Source organism: Heteronotia binoei, chromosome 1, assembly GCF_032191835.1.
Source record: "Heteronotia binoei isolate CCM8104 ecotype False Entrance Well chromosome 1, APGP_CSIRO_Hbin_v1, whole genome shotgun sequence".
In the NCBI taxonomy this organism is placed as follows: domain Eukaryota; kingdom Metazoa; phylum Chordata; class Lepidosauria; order Squamata; family Gekkonidae; genus Heteronotia; species Heteronotia binoei.
In genome coordinates this window covers 194,848,515-194,867,494 of record NC_083223.1, presented here as the reverse complement: position 1 = coordinate 194,867,494, position 18,980 = coordinate 194,848,515, and the positions used below count along the sequence as shown (strand labels likewise).

General features: G+C 46.2%; 1 protein-coding gene across 1 annotated transcript in view; it reads left to right on the top strand.

Moving 5' to 3' along the window:
- The window catches only part of LOC132576480 (dynein axonemal heavy chain 14-like), a 193,873-nt gene that overhangs the window by 117,240 nt on the left and 57,653 nt on the right, over nt 1-18,980 (top strand). Inside the window, exons 10-11 of the mRNA XM_060245693.1 lie at nt 10,454-10,724; nt 14,003-14,054. Of these exons, the coding sequence (XP_060101676.1) occupies nt 10,454-10,724; nt 14,003-14,054 (323 nt within the window). The remainder of the gene's footprint in view (nt 1-10,453; nt 10,725-14,002; nt 14,055-18,980) is intronic.

The following is an 18,980-nucleotide window of genomic DNA, read 5'->3' as shown; positions in this document are numbered from 1 at the left end:
GACCTAAAAATAAGGGTAGGCTAGCTTTCCCTGATCTATATCTTTATTATAAGGCTTCTGTTCTCTCTTCCGTGGTCACTGTACTGTATACATGACCATTCCCATTGTGGATCCACATTGAAGAGACTCATATCTCTCCATACAAATACCACAATTTTTTGTGGTTAAATAAGAAAAATCGTCCCTCCTGGATTATAATCAACCCATTCAGTGAGGCTTTAATTAATATTTGGGACCAAGTCTGGACGGTCTTGGCCCCTGATCTATCTATTCTCTCCTCTTTTTTAAAACAGCCTTGGTTTCCCCAAGCTCTCCATTTATCTTATTTTTACACGTGGGAGTCGGCTTCATTGGTCTTTCTTTTCCAACTCTTCACTAATAACAAAATTAAGATCAAAGCACAGCTTGAAAACACAGCATCCATCAAGATCCCATGGTTTGAATACCTATAAATCTGTCATTTCCTTAATAGTTCCTCTTTCCGTAAGACAGCCTTGAGACCTAAAACTGATTTCGAACGTTTAATTTCTCATTCCTCTCTAAAACCTAAGGGTATCGTCTCTAAAATCTATGGTATACTCTTACAGCAATTTTGCACTTATTTGCCCTCCTATTAAGACAAGTGGCACCAAGAATGTAAGGTCACCCTCACAGTTTCACAATGGGAGGCTATATGGGAATCCAAAGCTTGTAGAACTAAATCTATAGCCACATTTCAACAAAATTACAAAACAATGTCAAGATGGTACCTCACCCCTTTTCACTTTGCTCACATTGACCTTCGTAACTCTTCCCTCTGTTGGCGAAACTGTGGCCTGATGTCCTCTCCAATCCATTGTTGGTGAGAATGCCCGATAGTTACCGTATTTTTCGGACAATAAGACGCACCTGACCAAAAGACACATTTGGTTTTTAGAGGAGGAAAACAGGAAAAAAAATATTCTGAACCAAATAGTGTAATAAAATATTTAATAAATTATAACAATAACATTTGAACCATGTAAAGTGAACAGCAGTCAACAGTGGCATTAAGAACCATTATCACTGCCATTAACAAATGGAGAGACTTAAAGGTTTGAGTACTCTAGTTTTCTGGAAACCCCAAGAACTCATCATCGCTAGAGTCAGAATTTAGGAAGCTCATTTGCTCAGAATCACTGACATCCCTTTCTTCACTGTCTTCATATACGATCTTCTTTAGCATGATGCTTCAAAGAGCCGCAGTAGATCTAGATGATGACGATGGTGTCTACATCGCACCGATGGCAGCCTGTTCAACCTGAGGCGACTAAAGGCTCACTCCAAGACAATGGAAAAACTTATCCAAGAGCTACTGTTTGCTGATGATGCTGCACTCGTCTCCCACGTGATTTTGTCTGCAAAATATTTCGCAAAAGCCTCACAGCCTATTTCTAATTCTTTAACGTTTGGTCTGCCCTGGGGCAGTGTAGTTAAATGTCCAATTATTTTAAACAATTGTGCCGAGCGCGAATTTGCAGACGCAATCTTGGCCGCGAAGTACTTCTTTGCGGCCTTGACTGCCATCTCATACGACCTCATAAACGTTCTGTAGGATGTTCTTGCCGCTTCGCCACGAGTGTGCCGCCACTGCCTCTCTAGTCGTCAGAGTCCTTGTTTCAACCGGCGTAGCTCCAGGGTATACCAGGGAGCCAGCCTTGAACGAGGGCGCAGAGGACGTCGGGGTGCGGTCTCGTTGATTGCCCCAGATAGCCGGTCTTGCCAGGCATCAACCAGGGCATCAAGGGAATCGCAAGGGGGCCAAGGATCCCGAAGAGCCGTTTGGAACTGTTCCGGGTCCATCAGGCTCCGCGGGCGAGCCAAAATAGGCTCTCCGCCCTTACAGGGTTGTGGTAGCGTCTCCATACGAGCCTTGAGGGCCAAGTGATCTGACCATGGTATCGCCTCCGTTGCGATTTCGTTCACTTTAATCCCGGTCGCAAAGATCAAATCTAATGTGTGTCCAGCCTGATGCGTGGGAGTCGTAACAAATTGGGAGAGTCCCAGTGTCGCCATGGAAGACAGTAGGTCCATCGCCTGAGTGGACGCCGCGTCATCGGCATGGACATTGAAGTCACCCAGGACCAAGAGCCCTGGGTACTCCAACGCCCAGCTGGACACCGCCTCCGTCAGGGATGGTAAGGCGCTGGCCGGTGCGTTAGGCGGACGGTACACCAGCCAGATCGCCAACCTCTCCCCGACATCCCACGCAAGGCCGACACACTCAACACTGTCGATCTTTGGGGCCGGGAGGGCCCAGAAGGAGTAAGCCTCCCGTATGAATATCGCCCCCCCCCCCGCCTGCTAATCCGCAACTGGTGGAATACCGAGTAACCTGGGGGAGTCATCTGGGAGAGTGCCGTCATCTCTCCCTCTTGAACCCAGGTCTCGGTCACACAAGCCAAGTCAGCATCCTGCTGAAGCAGGAAGTCCCTAATGGTCTCGATCTTATTATTTATAGACCTGGCGTTGCATAACACCAGTGTCGGACGCGGGCAATTTCTCTTGGTCCCCCTACTTGTCACCGTTGGGATGGGAAGCAGACTAGAAGGGGGCCAAGCACTGTTTTGTCTCCGTCTCCTTCTCTCGTATCTCCGTCCATTCCCACCGTCATATCTTCCCCTCCCCAGGAGCACTGGAATCCCCTGACCGGACATCCCAAGCCTATTCTTAGATGGTTATATTATAGTTCAGCTGACTAATTTACAAACACAGCACAGATCCCCGGCCCACCCCACTCCACAAAAGAGTGTGGAGCAACAAGCATCTGAAAAAAGGCACAAAGATCAATGTTTACCAAGCGGTTGTGATGACAACCCTCATCTACGGCTCCGAATCGTGGGTTTTATACCGTCATCACCTGCGACTCATTGAGCGCTTTCATCAGCGCTGCCTTCGCACCATCCTCAATATCTACTGGAGTGACTTTGTGACCAACACTGAAGTCCTCAAGAGGGCGGAGGTTACAAGCATCGAAGCACTGTTGTTGAAGACGCAGCTGCGCTGAGCAGGGCATATCTCCAGGATGGAAAACCATCGCCTTCCCAAGATTGCCCTGTATGGCGAACTTTCCACCGGCCATCGAAACAGAGGGGCACCAAAGATGAGGTACAAGGACTCCTTGAAGAAATCCCTTGGCACCTGTCGCATCAACCATCACCAGTGGTCTGACCTAGCCTCAGAAGGCAAAGCATGGAGGCATACCATCCACCAGGCTGTCTCTTCCTTTGAGAACGCACGCATAGCTGGTCTTGAGGACAAAAGGAGATTGAGGAAGAATCGCACTGCTACAGCACCAACCCCAAATCAGACTTTTCCCTGCAGCCACTGTGGCCGGATCTGCCTGTCCCGCATTGGTCTTGTCAGCCACCAGCGAGCCTGCAGCAGACGTGGACTACTGCACCCTTCTTAAATCTTCGTTCGCGAAGTCAAGCCGAGAGAGAGAGTATGACATCCATTTTGCCTCTCCTGACTCAGCTGTTATTTTTATTACTTCTGCTGGCACTATCCATAGTGGTTTTCTCTCATCACCATATTTCTTATACTTCATCCAAATATTTAGCAAATTATTTCTTATGCAATAGTGAGAGAAAAAACCATCCATCTTTTTCTTCCCATAGTACATATAAGCGTGACAGCCAAATTTATTTCCATGACCTTCCAACGTAAAAAATTTTTATTCAATAGCGTCACCCAATCTTTTATCCACACTAAACAAACTGCTTCATGATATACCGTATTTTTCGGACCATAAGATGCATTTGGTTTTTAGAGGAGGAAAACAGGAAAAAAATATTCTGAACCAAATAGTGTAATAAAATATTTAATAAATTATAACAATAACATTTGAACCATGTAACGTGAACAGCAGTCAACAGTGACATTAAGAACCATTATCACTGTCATTAACAAATGGAGAGACTTAAAGGTTTGAATACTCTAGTTTTCTGGAAACCCCAAGAACTCATCATCGCTAGAGTCAGAATTTAAGAAGCTCATTTGCTCACAATCACTGACATCCCTTTCTTCACTGTCTTCATATAAGAGATCGTCTTCACTTCCATCTAAGGCATTGCTAATGCCACATTTTTTGAATGACTATACAACGATCTCCTCCTTCACTGAGTCCCATGATGTTTTCACCCATTCACAAACTTGAGTGATGGTGGGCCTTTTCATTTGTCCAGTAGGTGTCAGATCATGATTACCAGCAGCCATCCATTTGTTCCACTCTTCTCTCATTAAGACCTTAAATGGCTTGTTGATGGAAACATCAAGAGGTTGCAACTGGCTGGTAAGACCTCCGGGAATTACAGCTAGATGAGTCTTCACTTCTTTGAAGCACTTTTTTGTTGGTTCGCTACTATGTACTCTAAACTGGTCAAGCACCAAGAAGGCAGGTTTTTTCAGAAGTCCTCCAGGACGTTTGGACCACACCTTTTCAACCCATAGTCTCATTCCATTTTCATCCATCCATCCTTTCTCATGTACATGTACAACAACTCGCGGAATCACTTCTTTTGGAAATGTTTTCCTTTTGAAAATCAACATGGGTGGCAATTTGGTGCCATCGGCACAGCAGGACAACAGAGCTGTGTAATGGGTCTTCTCATGCCCTGAAGTTTTCACAGTGATGGTTTTAGCACCTTTCAGAGCTACAGTCCTATTGGATGGCACATCAAAGGTTAGCGGGACTTCATCCATATTCCCAATCTGGCCAATTTCAAAGCCATTTTTCTCCCTAGCATCTATAACAAATTTATGAAAGGACAGAATTTTGGATTCATATTCTTTTGGCATTTTTTGCGCAATTCTAGTTTTGGTCCGCATAGCAAGACTATGTCGCCTCATAAATCTGAAGCACCATGATGGTGATCCTGTAAAATCCTGAATGCCTTTCTCTATAGCAATGCGTTTCGCTTCAAACATGATCATTTTTGTCGAGACACAGAAGCCATTATTCCGGTGACGTACAATCCATTCTTTCAAGTCCACCTCCAACTGTGGCCACTTTGCAGCATGCCCACGGAAAGTGTGCTTACTTTTATCTGCTTTTTGCAGCTGATCCTCCTGTTTCCTCCACTCTCTAATCATTTTTTCAGTTGGAGGAGGCCCAAAATGTCTCTCTGCTGCTCTGTTTCCATGCTCCTTAGCATATTTTACTACCTCTAGTTTAAAAGGAATGTTATATGCTAGCCTTTTCTGCTTTATCATGCTTTCACTGGTAGAATGAGGTACTGCAGTACTACGGTATTTTTCTGCAAGAAATGAAGGGACTGTCAGTATCATTTCTTCAATGTTTACCACTGAGCAGTAACCATACATGTAAGCCTCCTCAAGTTCCTCCCAGGAAAGGTGAGAAAAAAATGTGATGAATGGATAGTAGGCACTGCTCTTGCATCAGGTGCAACAAGGGCATCCACACATACAGTTTCAGTACCCCTTAGAAAGCTCAACAGCGTTTGGACATGATCCATGGTGTAACACAGTAATGGACTGAAAGGAGACTCCATTTACGGTACTTAAGGGAGTGACTCCATTCTAGGGTTGTCAAGTCCAATTCAAGAAATACCGTACCGTATCTGGGAACTTTGGGGGTGGAGCCAGGAGACTTTGGGGGTGGAGCCAAGATCAAGGCTGTGACAAGCATCATTGAACTCCAAAGGGAGTTCTGGCCATCACATTGAAAGGGAGAGCACATCTTTTCAATTCCTTCTTTCCATAGGAAATAATGAAGGATAGGGGCACCTTCTTTTGGGGCTCATAGAATTGGACCCCCTGGTCCAATCTTTTTGAAACTTGGGGGGTATTTTGGGAAGAGGCACTAGATGCTATACTGAAAATTCGGTGCTTCTATACCAAAAAACAGCCCCCCCAGAGCCCCAGATACCCGCAGATCAATTCTTCATGATTTTCTATGGGAATAAATCTCCATAGGGAATAATAATAGAGTTCCCAGCAGACATTTCCCTTCCCTCCCCCCCGCTTTCTGATGACCCTGAAGTGGGGGGAGGGCCTCCAAACCGGGGGATCCCCTGCCCCCACCTGGGGATTGGCAACCCTACTCCACTATATCTCATTTTCCTCCCCAACAGAAACCCAAAGCAGCTTTACAATTACAACATTCTCCTCTTTGCCTTTTTTTGCTCACAACAATCACATGAGTTAGGCTGAGAGTGTGTGAATGGCCCAGGGTCACCCAGTAAGCTTCCATGGCTTTGAGCCCAGGTCTCCCAAGTCCTGATACTCTAACCACTACACCACACTTGCTCTCATGTGTTCATGGCATGCCTTACAGGATTGTTGGTATCTGACAACAGTGAAATGTGGTTATCTTCTGTAGGTACTACGTAGTAAATGAGAATCTGGCATCGAAAGACAAGGGGGGGGGGGTTCTGCAGCCACCGCCTCTACCGCCACACACACACACACACACACTGTGAGGCGAGAGAACGTTGGGCTCGTCGGAGGAGAGGGAAAAAAACGCAGAGATCCCAATGGCGTTTCGCTCGTGCTCTGCCGGGCTCAGATTGGCTGATGCTTCTCCCCACGCCCCCCTCCTCCTACCTCATGGTTCACAGTTCAGCTACAACTGCTCGCTCGCAGAGTTTTTTCTTTTTTCTTTTCTACGTACCATATCTCCTCTCCCCCCACCCAACACGTTCCCCATTTTTCATCCCTGGCTGGTACTCTCTTTTGCCCCCCCCACTCTATTTGCAAAATGCATTTCTCCTTCCCCCCCCTTTATGGACCCAACGCTGCCAAACGCCTGCAGGTCAACTCTGCAGAGGCGGGAAGATTCCCAGATGGTCTTCGCCTCCCTTTAGCAAAAAACCAAAAGAAAAGTTTTGCAAGCACCCCCAAAAGGGAGGGGGATAAGCAGCCTCCCGGCGACGGGCCGTGCAGAAAGGGGCCCGATCCCCCCTCCTTCTCCTCGCATGGGCTCTACGGAGCTGCGGGTTCCACAGCAGCGCCTTGGTGCGTGTCCTGGGCCCCGATCCCAGCTCTGAGGGCTCCCTCTGCTCAACTGCAGAGAGGAGAGAGACAGAAAAGGCGCCTCTGCCCTCCAGCGTAGGCGGTGATCATGGCCTTCGCCTCCCTTTAGCAACAAACCCAAACAAAAGTTTTGCAAGCCCCCAAAAGGGGGAGGGGATAAGCAGCCTCCCGGTGGCAGGCCGTGCAGCAAGGGGCCCGATCCCCCCTCCTCCTCCTTGCATGGGCTCTACGGAGCTGCGGGTTCCACAGCAGCGCCTTGGTGCGCGTCCTGGGCCCCGATCCCGGCTAGGCGGGCTCCCTCTGCTCGACTGCACCTAGGGCCAGAGAGTAGAGAGACAGGACCGCAGTTTCTCCTTCTTTAGGGGGCCAGGCGCTCCCGATCCCCACCAGCCTCCCAGCGAGGAGCCGCTCCACATCCATTTATAGACCTGGCGCTGCCTGGGAGGGAGGCAGCGGGTCCGCGGGGGGGGGGGGCTATAAATGGATGTGGAGCAGCTCCTTGCCGGGAGGCTGGTGGGGATCGGGAGCGCCTGGCCCCCTAAAGAAGGAGAGACTGCGGTCCTGTCTCTCTCCTCTCTGGCCCTAGGTGCAGTCGAGAGGGAGCTTGCCGAGCCGGGATCAGGGCCCAGGACGTGCACCAAGGCGCTGCTGTGGAACCCGCAGCTCCGTAGAGCCCATGCAAGGAGGAGAAGGGGGGATCGGGCCCCTTTCTGCATGGCCCGCCGCTGGGAGGCTGCTTATCCCTCCCCCCCTTTTTGGGGGGCTTGCAACACTTTTGTTTTGGTTTGTTGCTAAAGGGAGGCGAAGGCCATGATCGCCGCCTACGCTGGAGGGCAGAGGCGCTTTTCCTGTCTCTCTCCTCTCCCGCCCTTGGTGCAGTAGAGCAGAGGGAGCCCGCCCAGCTGGGATTGGGGCCCAGGACATGCACCAAGGCGCTACTTTCAAACGCGCAGCTTCGCTTTCGCTCTCCCTCCCTCCCGTTGCACAGGCTCTGGCCATGGACCGGCTCCTCCCCCCCCCCGCGGCCCACTGCCTCCCTCCCTCCCGGGCCACGCCAGGCTGCTAGAAATGGATGTGGAGCGGCTCCTCGCCGGGAGGCTGGCGGGGATCGGGAGCGCCTGGCCACTAAAGAAGGAGAAGCTGCGGTTCTTCTGCTCTTCCCAGCGCTGGAGGAGCCATGAAGACCATCATCACCGCCTATGCTGGAGCCCTGCGAGGTAGGCTGCTGGCAGAGGCACCTTTCCTGTCTCTCTCCTCTCCGGCCCTTGGTGCAGTTGAGCAGCGGGAGCCCACCGAGCCGGGATCGGGGCCCCAGGACGCGCACCAAGGCGCTGCTTTCGAACGCACAGCTCTGCTTCCTCCTTCGCTCTCCCTCCCTCCCGTTGCAATTTGCATTATTTGGGGGGGGCGAGGCTCATGGCATTGCTGGAGGAGGAGGCGGGGGTGGGGGGCGGCAGCTCTCCTCTCCGGAATCGATCGGTTCCAGCATTTGACTTTCAGCCATGCAGTATTTGCTCCATAAGACGCACACACTTTCCCCCCCACTTTTTTTTGGGGGGGGGGGGAGTGCGTCTTATGGTCCGAAAAATACGGTAATTCTTTTTGGCAGAAAGTTATATCCCAAGTGGAAATCATTTTTGGTATTACTATTCCGTGTCATGCTGATGTCATTATTCTCAACAATTGGCAATCTGTAAAGGCATCAATTTCCAAATTATCTCTTATTATTTCGCTCATAACAGCTGCCAAAACTATAATTGCTCAGAACTGGAAATCCCCACTCAACTTGTCTATAGACAGTTGGATCCTTAAAATTTGGGATTTCATCACGATGGAAAAAATCAATGCTGATATCGACATTTCAGATCCGGTAAAGGCAGCTCAGAACTTTTATGCAAAGTGGTACCCAATTTTGGATAAGATAGATGACATTACTCTTTCTTCATCACTTGATCAGCAGGTAATCCATAAGAAAATTATCCTCTCTTGACTGTCTCCCCCTTAATAATTATTTATTTATTTTATTAATTTTGTGTGTGTAGTGAGTATTTATGTAATTGTTCCCTAAGTACACCTTTAATATTTCTTGTATAAATGTGTGGAATATAAATAAAAATTGTTTGTGAAAAAAATATATGGCAGCCATGTCCACCTTTCAGTATTTGGCAGATAGTAGATCATTTTTTTCATGTTACTCTTCTTGATGTTTCTGAAAGGTTTAAATAACCTCTTCCCTATCAGGACCCCCATTGTTCCACATTGGGCACTTTTGCTAGTGCTGCCCCAATTAATGTCGGCTCCCTTTCAGCCTTTGTCTATATTTTCTTTAGATGTTCTTTAGGTGGCCTTCTTAGTAGCTATAACCTCCGCTGGACGGGGGGGGGGGGCGGGGGGGAGAATTGGCAGCACTCAGGGCAGACCACTCTTTCATCAAGTTCTGTGAACAGAATATGGTCTTCAGCCCCAGTGTACATTTCTCCCTAAGGTAATGTCAAAGTTGCACCTGGTGCAGGATATTTCACTTCCAGTATTTTTTCTTAATTCCTCCTCTGCAGCTGAAAGAACTTTACACACTCTAGATGCAAAATGGGCTTTATTGTTTATTTGAAGAAGACAGGTCAGTTTAGAAGGATTCTACAGCTTTTTGTCTGTTTTGTAGGGCCCTCAAAGTGAAACACTGTCTTATCATGAACGTTGTCTAGATGGATCATTTCCACTATCAGATTGTGGAATTAAGGGCATAATAGATGGTTCTTAATTCCAAGAAAAGGCCTTCCATGTCCTTTCCAGGTTAGCCACATTCTACAACAGCACAAGCAGCTTCAGCCACTTTTTTTTTGAAATTTTCCTCTGACTGAGATCTGCAAAGCTGCAATTTGGTCATCTACTGATATGTTAATCAAGCATTACTTCGTGGATATCAACACAGGAAAGGAGACATCAATTGAGACAGTGGCATTACAATCCATTTTCCAAAGAGACTCACCTACCCCCTGTTAAATCAGCTTGCTAGTCTCCCATCGTGGAACTGCATAGAAGAATGGTGATAAAAATGGTGTTTTACTGCATGTAACTGTTCATCAGGTTTTCTGTGCAATCACACTTTCCTTCCCTCTGACCCTGCTGTGAGCTCTCATTTCATTCTTCCTTTGAGAGACTCATCACGGAAGCTCAGGAAAACTGAGGGAAAGGGAGCACCTCTCCCATAGTGACCATTTAAGTGGGAAAATGGCTGCTAGAACACACCAGAGAAAAGGGACTCCCCTGCTCTGTCACTAGGCTAAAAAAATTAAGCTGAAAAATATTCTGAGCAGTAGATTTTCACATGTGTGCCCTTCAGAGAAGACAATTTGATGAACAACAGTTACAGGTAAGTGCAATACTGTTTTATTTTTCACATAAATTATATTTATATAATTATATTTTTTTATTAATGCAGTTACTGGAAGATGTGAGAAGACAACTGAAAAGAGAGGAAGACTATGCACCACTGTTTGAAGTAAACTTGTGCCTTAGAATTCCTTTTGAAAAGGACCATTTTAGGAAAAGTAATGAAGAGAATAATCCAGAATCTTTTATGACCCAGGATTATCATGTTCCAGAAACCTTATCAGAATCTTTGAATGGGATTTTAGAATGTGATGATGAAGAAAATGCTATTACACAGAAGTTGTATACATCCTGCCATCAGGAAACAAGTGACAATTTGAGTAAGATTAACTGAATTATTATGAAATAAAACTAAACCTTGGATCCATAGCCCATGAGTTACTTAGTCAACCTGGTACCCTGGAAGCTAAGTGGGATATGTGGCCTTTTATGTGCTTCTCCCAATGCTAGGGTGGTACTTGGGGAAATTCAAGGAAGAGAGAAAGAAAACTTTTGTTGAACTAAACCATTCATTATTGAGTACAATGACAGAAGAGACAGATTTTTAAAGAAGTGCAATGCAATAAAAATCAAAGTTATGCGAATCCAGAAGTGCAACAGAAAGCAATTACTGTTTGTAAAGGAAATAGTAATATTTATTATTTATACCCCACCTTTCTCTCCAGTGAATACACATTATTCTCCTTTACTTCATTTTATCCTCACAACAACTCTGTTAGGTTAGGCTGGGTGTCTGTGGCAGACCAGGGAGTCAAATCTGGCTTCCCAATATCTAGTCTTGACATTTGAACCACTACAATGCATTGGCTTTGCCAACATGTGTCCACCTATAGCTAGTCCACATGGAACCCAAATATGCAGTGTTCCTAAAGACAAGAAAAGAAGAGGGAGCAGAAGGAAAAGAAGATATTACAGAAAAAGTTGAAAAAGGGTTCAGTCTGACTAATTGACTTGGGAGGGAAGAAATGGGTTTGGAGAGAAGAGTAGAAGGGGTATGGGTAGAGAAGTACAGAATCAGACTTTGGTACTTAGCCAAAGGGAGAGGAATAAAAATCTCATGGAACCCAGGGGATGGTTGGAAACAGAAAGGAGGAGGGGTTGCATTACTGGCAGAAAGAGAGAAAGATCTCATGCGCTTCAAGAGAGAGAAAAGCATAGGAGTAAGCTAGTAGACTATGTAGTGTATCATTATATAACCTGCAATATGTTAACAAGCAGATTGGTTCTTTAATATTGTTTTTGTTGATAAATAGTAATGCTTACAACACCCACATGGACACAAAAGAATATCCAAAAATATTAAATATAACTATAAAACATACATCTGAATTCATTTTTTTTTTAAAAAAAAATTCATACCAAAAGACCAACTCAGTAATCTAAATATATTTCATCTCAACAGCATATATTTCATCCTAACTAATCCATACAGTGAAGATTAGTGGATTAACAAAATTGAGCTAGAGATAGTGGGGGGAATTCTCCACAAACCTGAATAAAGTCCCAAAGGATGAGGCTATAGAACAAAAAGAAAAACAGCAGAGGAGAGGATACAGAGGAAAATGAGATGCCTCCTTCAATTCCTTGCCTGTCCCTTGCCTGTGTGTATTTTATTATGTTACATCCTGGGCCTTTTGCAAAGCAGGAAATCTGAATAATACGCACAATTTTCTGAGCTTCCTTATTTGCTTCCTTGTAACTTGTAGTGAATAGCCCTATTGTGGGATGATCCCACTAAGTGAAGGATTTGGTGCTGAGGGACCACTTTTGCTGAGTCCTGCCTCTCTGCTCAGAACATCTGCTATAACACTCATGTCCTTCCACATGGATGGTTGATATGTAGATTTGATATTGAATAGTCCAGTCCTAAATGAACATCATCTCCTTGCATAGTGCAAGGGAACCTGTACACCCTTGCTTGTTGATACAGAATTTCATTGGCATGTTTTCTGTGGCTATTAATAGTAGCTTCCCCTGCAAAATAGTTGTAAGACTCAAGAGTATATCTAATGGCTCTGACCTCTAACAGGGTAATGTGCAGTTTAGCTTCCCTAGCTAACCAACAGCTTTTTATATGGGACGATTCACATTGTGCTCCCCAGCCCCCCAAGGATGCATCAGTAAACAATTCCATATCATGTGTGTGCAAACGTAGCTGGACCTCTTCCAGTAAATTCTAATCATATGACCACCATGGCAGTGCTCTTATAACTGATCTCAATAGATGATCTTAGCCATTGTGGGCCAGCACACTTGTAGGAACCAATTCTGAACTGGCCTTATGTGTAGAATGACTCATGGTCTCGGCATTGGTAAGTAGGCCCTGTAAGAAAGTTAACCCAGTGGTACCCTATGGTTGAGGGCTTGTCTCCTCTCGTACTAGTCCAGCCCTATCTCTGACCTTGCCTTGGCTGCTGTCACTCTGGGTCCCTTAACAAGACCGTTGTTCCCCCTGGGGTGGGGTCCACTTCCCTGGCTGCCTTGGGGCAGCCAGGCCCATAGCTACAGGGAGGGCAGGGGGCAGGGCACTTTATGTAAGCCTCCCTTCCTTCTGTAGGACCCCTCCATTCCCCGGCTATTTCCGCCCTCCCCCCCCACATGCGCCAGAAATAGCAAGAGCAAGAGAGCGACAGAGAGAGAGAGAATCCAGGAGAGCAAGAGGAGGCAGTGACAGCAAAAGTGAGAGAAAGAGCAGGACAGAGAGAGCAACTGCAAGTGAGAGAGCATGAGAGAGTGACAGCAAAAGCAACAGAACGAGTGAGCACAAGAGAAAGAGCGACAGCAAGTGAGAGAGCACAAGAGAGAGAGCGACAGTGGGAAAGTGTGAGAGGAACGAGTGAAAGCAAAAGAGAGAGAGCGCGACAGCGAATGGGAGAGAGAGAGCAACAGTGAGTGAGAGAACAACAGCAAGAGCTACAGAGAGCACGAGAGAGACAGAGACAGCAAATGAGAGAGAGAGCATGAGAGAGTGACAGTGAGAGAGAGAGTGCGAGAGGAGAGAGTGACAGCAAAAATGAGGCAGAGAGAGAGAGAGACGAGGCCGGGTGGCTGGCCATTGGAAGAAGCAGCCAAGCCACATGCCCCCCCAAATATTTATCCCCTGGGTCCCCCCACCCCAAAATTTCTGGCTACGGGGCTGGGGGCAGCTGAGGCCCGCTCCTGACTGGCATGAGTGTCACCAGGGCATCATCACCAGTGACATAATTGGCTTTGTCAGGATTAACCCAGGCTGACTCCCAATATTGCCCTCTCCTAGCTGGGCTCACCTTATGGCCAGTACTTTTCCTGACTTCAGATGAGTGCCTGTTGGTCTGATTGTTGGGGACAGCCCTGCTGCAGCCAGCAGGGGTCTGGGCAAGTTCTAACTGGGTGTTGGCTTGGAACATGTAACTTTTCTGGTATAATGGCTCCTAACTGTCATTTTGTGAACACTGATTTTCCCCTTCAAGAATAATCTTAACTGAGATCAAAATTGCATCTTCTTTTATATGCTATTATGGGTGCATAATTCAACTTAAAATGGCCTATATTATCATTTGATGAAGTTAACTTGTAGGAAACATTTTGTTCAGTGTTTTTGCTTTTCTTTCAATTGTAGATCCAGAGTCCAGTGCTGCATCGTACAATGAAGAGCTCAAATACAATGAGTGGTACATACAATCTTAAAATAATTGTTTTACAGATAATGTTTTTATGTTGTATATAGGGGTGTCCAAACTTGCTTAACATAAGAGCCACATAGAATAAACATCAGATATTGAAGAGCTGCAAGACTTGAATGTCAGATGTTTGAGAGGAGGGAGGGAGGGAGGAAGGAAGGAAGGAAGGAAGGAAGGAAGGCAAATAGATGGGAGAGGGAGGGTGAGGTGGAAAGAAAGCAACTTTAACTTGAAATGCATTCTCCAAGCTGGCTGATGGGGCAGTGGGGGCTTCAAAAGCACACAATATGTGTGCAAGAGTCGCATGTGGTTCCTAAGCCATAGTCTGGCCATCCCTGGGTATATAGTTAATAGATTGGGTATTAGTGTAGCCAAGTTGCACTGTCAGGAAAGCATAGAATCATGTGCAGAACAGACAGTAAGACTGTCCTCTTCCGGTTGGTTTGGTTGCACTGTTTGCCTCTCTGTTACGTGATGCAATATCTGTTACGTGTTGCTGGTAAATATCCATATTAGATTAGGGAGCTTTTTTGTAAGCAAGGACAGCATTGGAATTTTACATTTTCTGAGGAGGAAATACATTTTTTTATAGTTCTTCAGCATTCTCGACCGATCTGTATCTAGTGCCTAACAGAAAGGAGTTTTCATTACAATTGCAAGGAATTGTGGATGGATTAGAAAACATCATTGGTATGTAATCCCCTTAAGAGTTGTGTTGATATACTACATCTGTACTTACACATTTTATCCCTCCCTTCCTTGAAGGAGTTTAGAATGACATATTTTGTTGTGGTCTTTGTTCATCACACTGATGGGCTTTATGTGTCCCCAAACTATCGTTCAGAAGCTTATAGGGTAGCTTTAAGGTGTGAAAGTCTTCTCCCCTCAAAAACACACCTATTATTGCATATGCCAAAGGGGAAGAAGCCATGCCTTACTGCTTAGTTCTCTTTTCTCGGTGGTATCCTCACTATTACTGAGAGCAGGAGAACTATTTGTGTGGGGACTGGGAATGGCATTCCAAGTCTGCACCATTCTTGAATTTAGATGGGTCAGTGACTGCATTAGATGCAAAAAAGTTCAAACTGCTAACCCTTGCATCTATTCTTCACTTTGTCATTGAGAGACTTGTTTGCTTCTGTTAACTTCAAAGATAGCCATTTCTCATCCTGACCTGGAAAGCCCAGGCAAGCCTGATCTCATCAATTCTCAGAAGCTACACAGGGTTGACTCTGGCACATATATGGATGGCAGAAATTCATAGTATACTAGAGCCAGGAGACAGTGGCAGGATTTATTCAGCCACCTCTCTGAATATTCTCCATGCCTCCAGTAAGGCTCAGTCACCAGAGGTTGCCATGACTTCCAGGTGCACACACACACATGCATATAAAAATATAAAGAAGAGAGACAAAAGCAATGATAAGACCACACAATTTACAACAAACATACATATAAGTGTATTACAATGTAGAACAGTAAGAAATTATTAGTGTAGTTACAGTCCATGTGTAAAGTACTGGGTTCTGAGACGTTCAACCACTAACATCCTTTATTAATAATCACACAACAGCAAGACAAGATGGCGGGGCTGGGTCCCTGCTTATATGCATGCACCTGGAACCACCCCCTCCCCATACCAGTCCAATCCTGGACAGTTAAAGTTTGCGCCACAGATCTTAATAGGCAGTCAGTTAAGTCTGTCCCTTGTCAGGTAACCCACGGTTTCCCGTGGTTTCCCTGTTTGTGTTAGGCAGTGCTGTGTTGGAAATTCAGGGACTGAAATGCAGTACACAAAACCATGAATGGTGAAAAACCTTTTCAGTCCAAACAAGGTGCTCTACAGATGTAGTTGCAGGACCATACCAAGAATGAAATAGAGTTCTTTCCTCCCTTTCTTCCACTAGCCAGTGAAACTTCTTTTGAACAAGGGACAAGCTTCTAAATAGGAGAAAAGAATCCTTGAGTTCTGACTTGCTATTTGAATATAAACAGTTTTGTGTCTTCTTCAAGAGGTCCATCCTTTCTCATTAGTGTCTCAAAACAGGTTTTCTTCTGATGGGACACAGTAGCCTCCAGAAATAACATTGAGCATAAGCTTCACCAGTTTCCTTGGGCTATAGACCAAGGAAACTGGGCTTGTCTCTTGTTCAAGAGCAGTCCCATTGGCTAGTGACAGAAAGGAGGAAAGAACTCTCTATTTCATTCTTGTTATGGCCCTGGGACTACATCTGTAGAACACCTTGTTTAGACTGAAAATGTTTTTCACCATTCATGGACTGTAACTACACTAATAATTTCTTACTATTCTATATTATAATACACTTATATGTATGTTCGTTGTAAATTGCATGGTCTTTTCATTATTTTGTCTTGCTTAGAGACTGTGGTGTCTTGTGTTTTGTTAGCTTATAAAAATATAGACAGCTACTTCTTCATCTGCCTATCACATAACAAGTTCCTGTGTCTCTTAATGGCTCCATCTAATTTCTCCTTCTCCATCATTTCTGGACAGATCTGCATACCTTATTCATTCTGAGCCTACATGTCATTGAGAAGGCTGCACCTTTGTCTTGTAAGAACTATCCATTTATAGGGGCAACCCAGCACTCTATCTCTGGGAAAGTCTACCTGTCCTAGTACAAGATGTTTACCATCATCCACTTGGTGACCTTTGATTAAAGGATTGGTGTTTTATCTTGGAATTTGATTTTGATTAGTTTCATTTGAAAACTCTTTCCTAAAACCTGGCTTAATAGCGACAGTGATAGAATACGTAAAGGAGTGATGGGAGAAAGCACAAGGGACCCCTTTCTCCGGTGGTCTGGACAGTGGGTCGGTCCAACTACTGGGTATAGGCTCCTCCTCCTCCTCACAGGGTCGGGTGCTCCAATCGATCCGGAGGGGGAGTGGCCTATACCACCCAGGACGCGCCAGTTCTTCTCCCGGCCCTGCACGAGGCAGGACGGTTTTTCTCCAGGCGCTTGCTGAGAAGCGCAGAAGATCCGGATTACTGAAACAAAACAGACCGGAAGCGTTGGGATCGGTCCCAACAACACCGGTGCCGGCAGTCTGCAGGGTCTACTCACGAGTAGACCTTGAGCAAATGGCAGATGCCCGCAGCGCTTCGTTCCCTCGCAGTCGCGATTGGAACCAAGCCGGAAGGAAAGAGAGGCGGCAAGCGCAGAGGCAGCGCGGTAAGCCGCCCTACAGCAACAGGGCTGCGCGCGAGTCCACGGGGCTTCAGATGGGTCCCCAGGCTGCCCGCGTTGTCTCTCCTTCGGACTGCCTAGTCATATAGGCTTGGCAAAGGAGTGAGAGAGAGAGGCCTCTGAGGGGGTTTGTTTCTGACTGGAAGGCAAGATACCAAAAGGCCCAATAGAGGGCGCAACGAAGACATTCTGTCTTCCATTCTCAGCCTTTTCCCGCTTCTTTTTTAGTTGCTTTTGCCTTTCCTTCCCTTATAGGGACGTGAGAAGCTACAAAATGGCGGCTAGCTCACACAGCAACTCACACAGCGAATGTGATCTACCTCTTCTGTCTGGGGCTCTGACTCCTCAACAGGAGGCTCAGAATCTTGACCTCACAGGAGAGGATGCCAAGTCAAATTTAGTCCTTTGGCTTAAGAAAGAGCTGCTAAAAGAGTTGGGACAGGACCTTCGTCAGCAGCTGGACTCCCCTGCTTCCCTACAACCAAAAAAGAAGGATGGAGGGAAAAGGGGCAGAGATACTAGTCCCAGTGACACTATGGAAGGACGCTCTAAGATCAAGCCTCCTTTGGGTTTGGATTCCCCCCTCTTGAGCTCAGCTGAGGAATCAGAAAACTCTGAGCAGTCAGATGAGGAGGAGGGTGAACTGTCAGACAAGGAGGAGCAGACTGACACTGTTCAATCTAGGCTCTTTCCTTCTGAATACTATTCAAAATTGCTTCCCAAAGTACTGAGGACCCTCAACTTTGTACCCACTCCTAAAGAAAATGAGGAGTTGGATCCTGATCTCCCCACAGGTTCAGGGGAGATGATGCCAAAATTGAGCAGTGCTCAGACAGGGGTTCCTTTGCCTGCGGCCTTTTTTGCCTTAGTCAAAGCGGAATGGGAACGTCCGACTAAGCCTAAAGCAAACCAACAGGTTCTCTCCAAACTTTATTCGCTTATTCCACAGGCTACTAAGAGATTAAAGTTACCAACAGTGGATGACCCTGTAACTAGCCTGATTTCCAATTCGGTCCTTCCTATGGACGCAGATGGTTTACCCAGGGATCCATGCGATAGGAGGGTTGAGCAGGCCTTACGCAAAGAGTTTGAAGCGACATCTTGGGCCATCAAGGCAGCCACTACGTCTTCATTGTTTGCCAGAGCAATGTGCACGTGGTCTAATAACTTGGCAGCAGCAGACAGTGGAGCTCCTAAGGAGTTCAAGGACGAGTTAAAAAAAAAAAAAAGATTGCTTTATCCGCTGCCTTCGTGGCAGATAGTTCATTAGACACCATGCAACTGGCGGCCAGGGCCATGGCATGTGGGGTAGCTGCCAGACGCAACATTTGGTTGCGTAATTGGGAGGTAGACACTGCAGCCCAAGCCAGGGTGGCAGCGGTGCCTTTTAAAGGAGCCTTGTTGTTCGGGGAGGGTCTAGATGGATACCTCATTGAGAACAAGGATAAAAAGAAGGTTTTACCTTCCAAGAGTAAAGAGTCGAAACAGAGGAAGTCCTTTCCTTCCTTTCGAGATTCGAAGAAACCATCCAGACCAGGTTCCTTTCGTCCCTTCAGAGGCAAGTGGCAGCAGAAGGGGCGTGATCCCAAACCATATTACTCTGGGAAGGCAGATCAGGGTTCCAAAAATCCCTCCAAGAAAGGAGGATCCCAGTGACTATGCCTCTCACCAGCCGACAAACAAAATAGGGGGTCGTCCTTCCCTT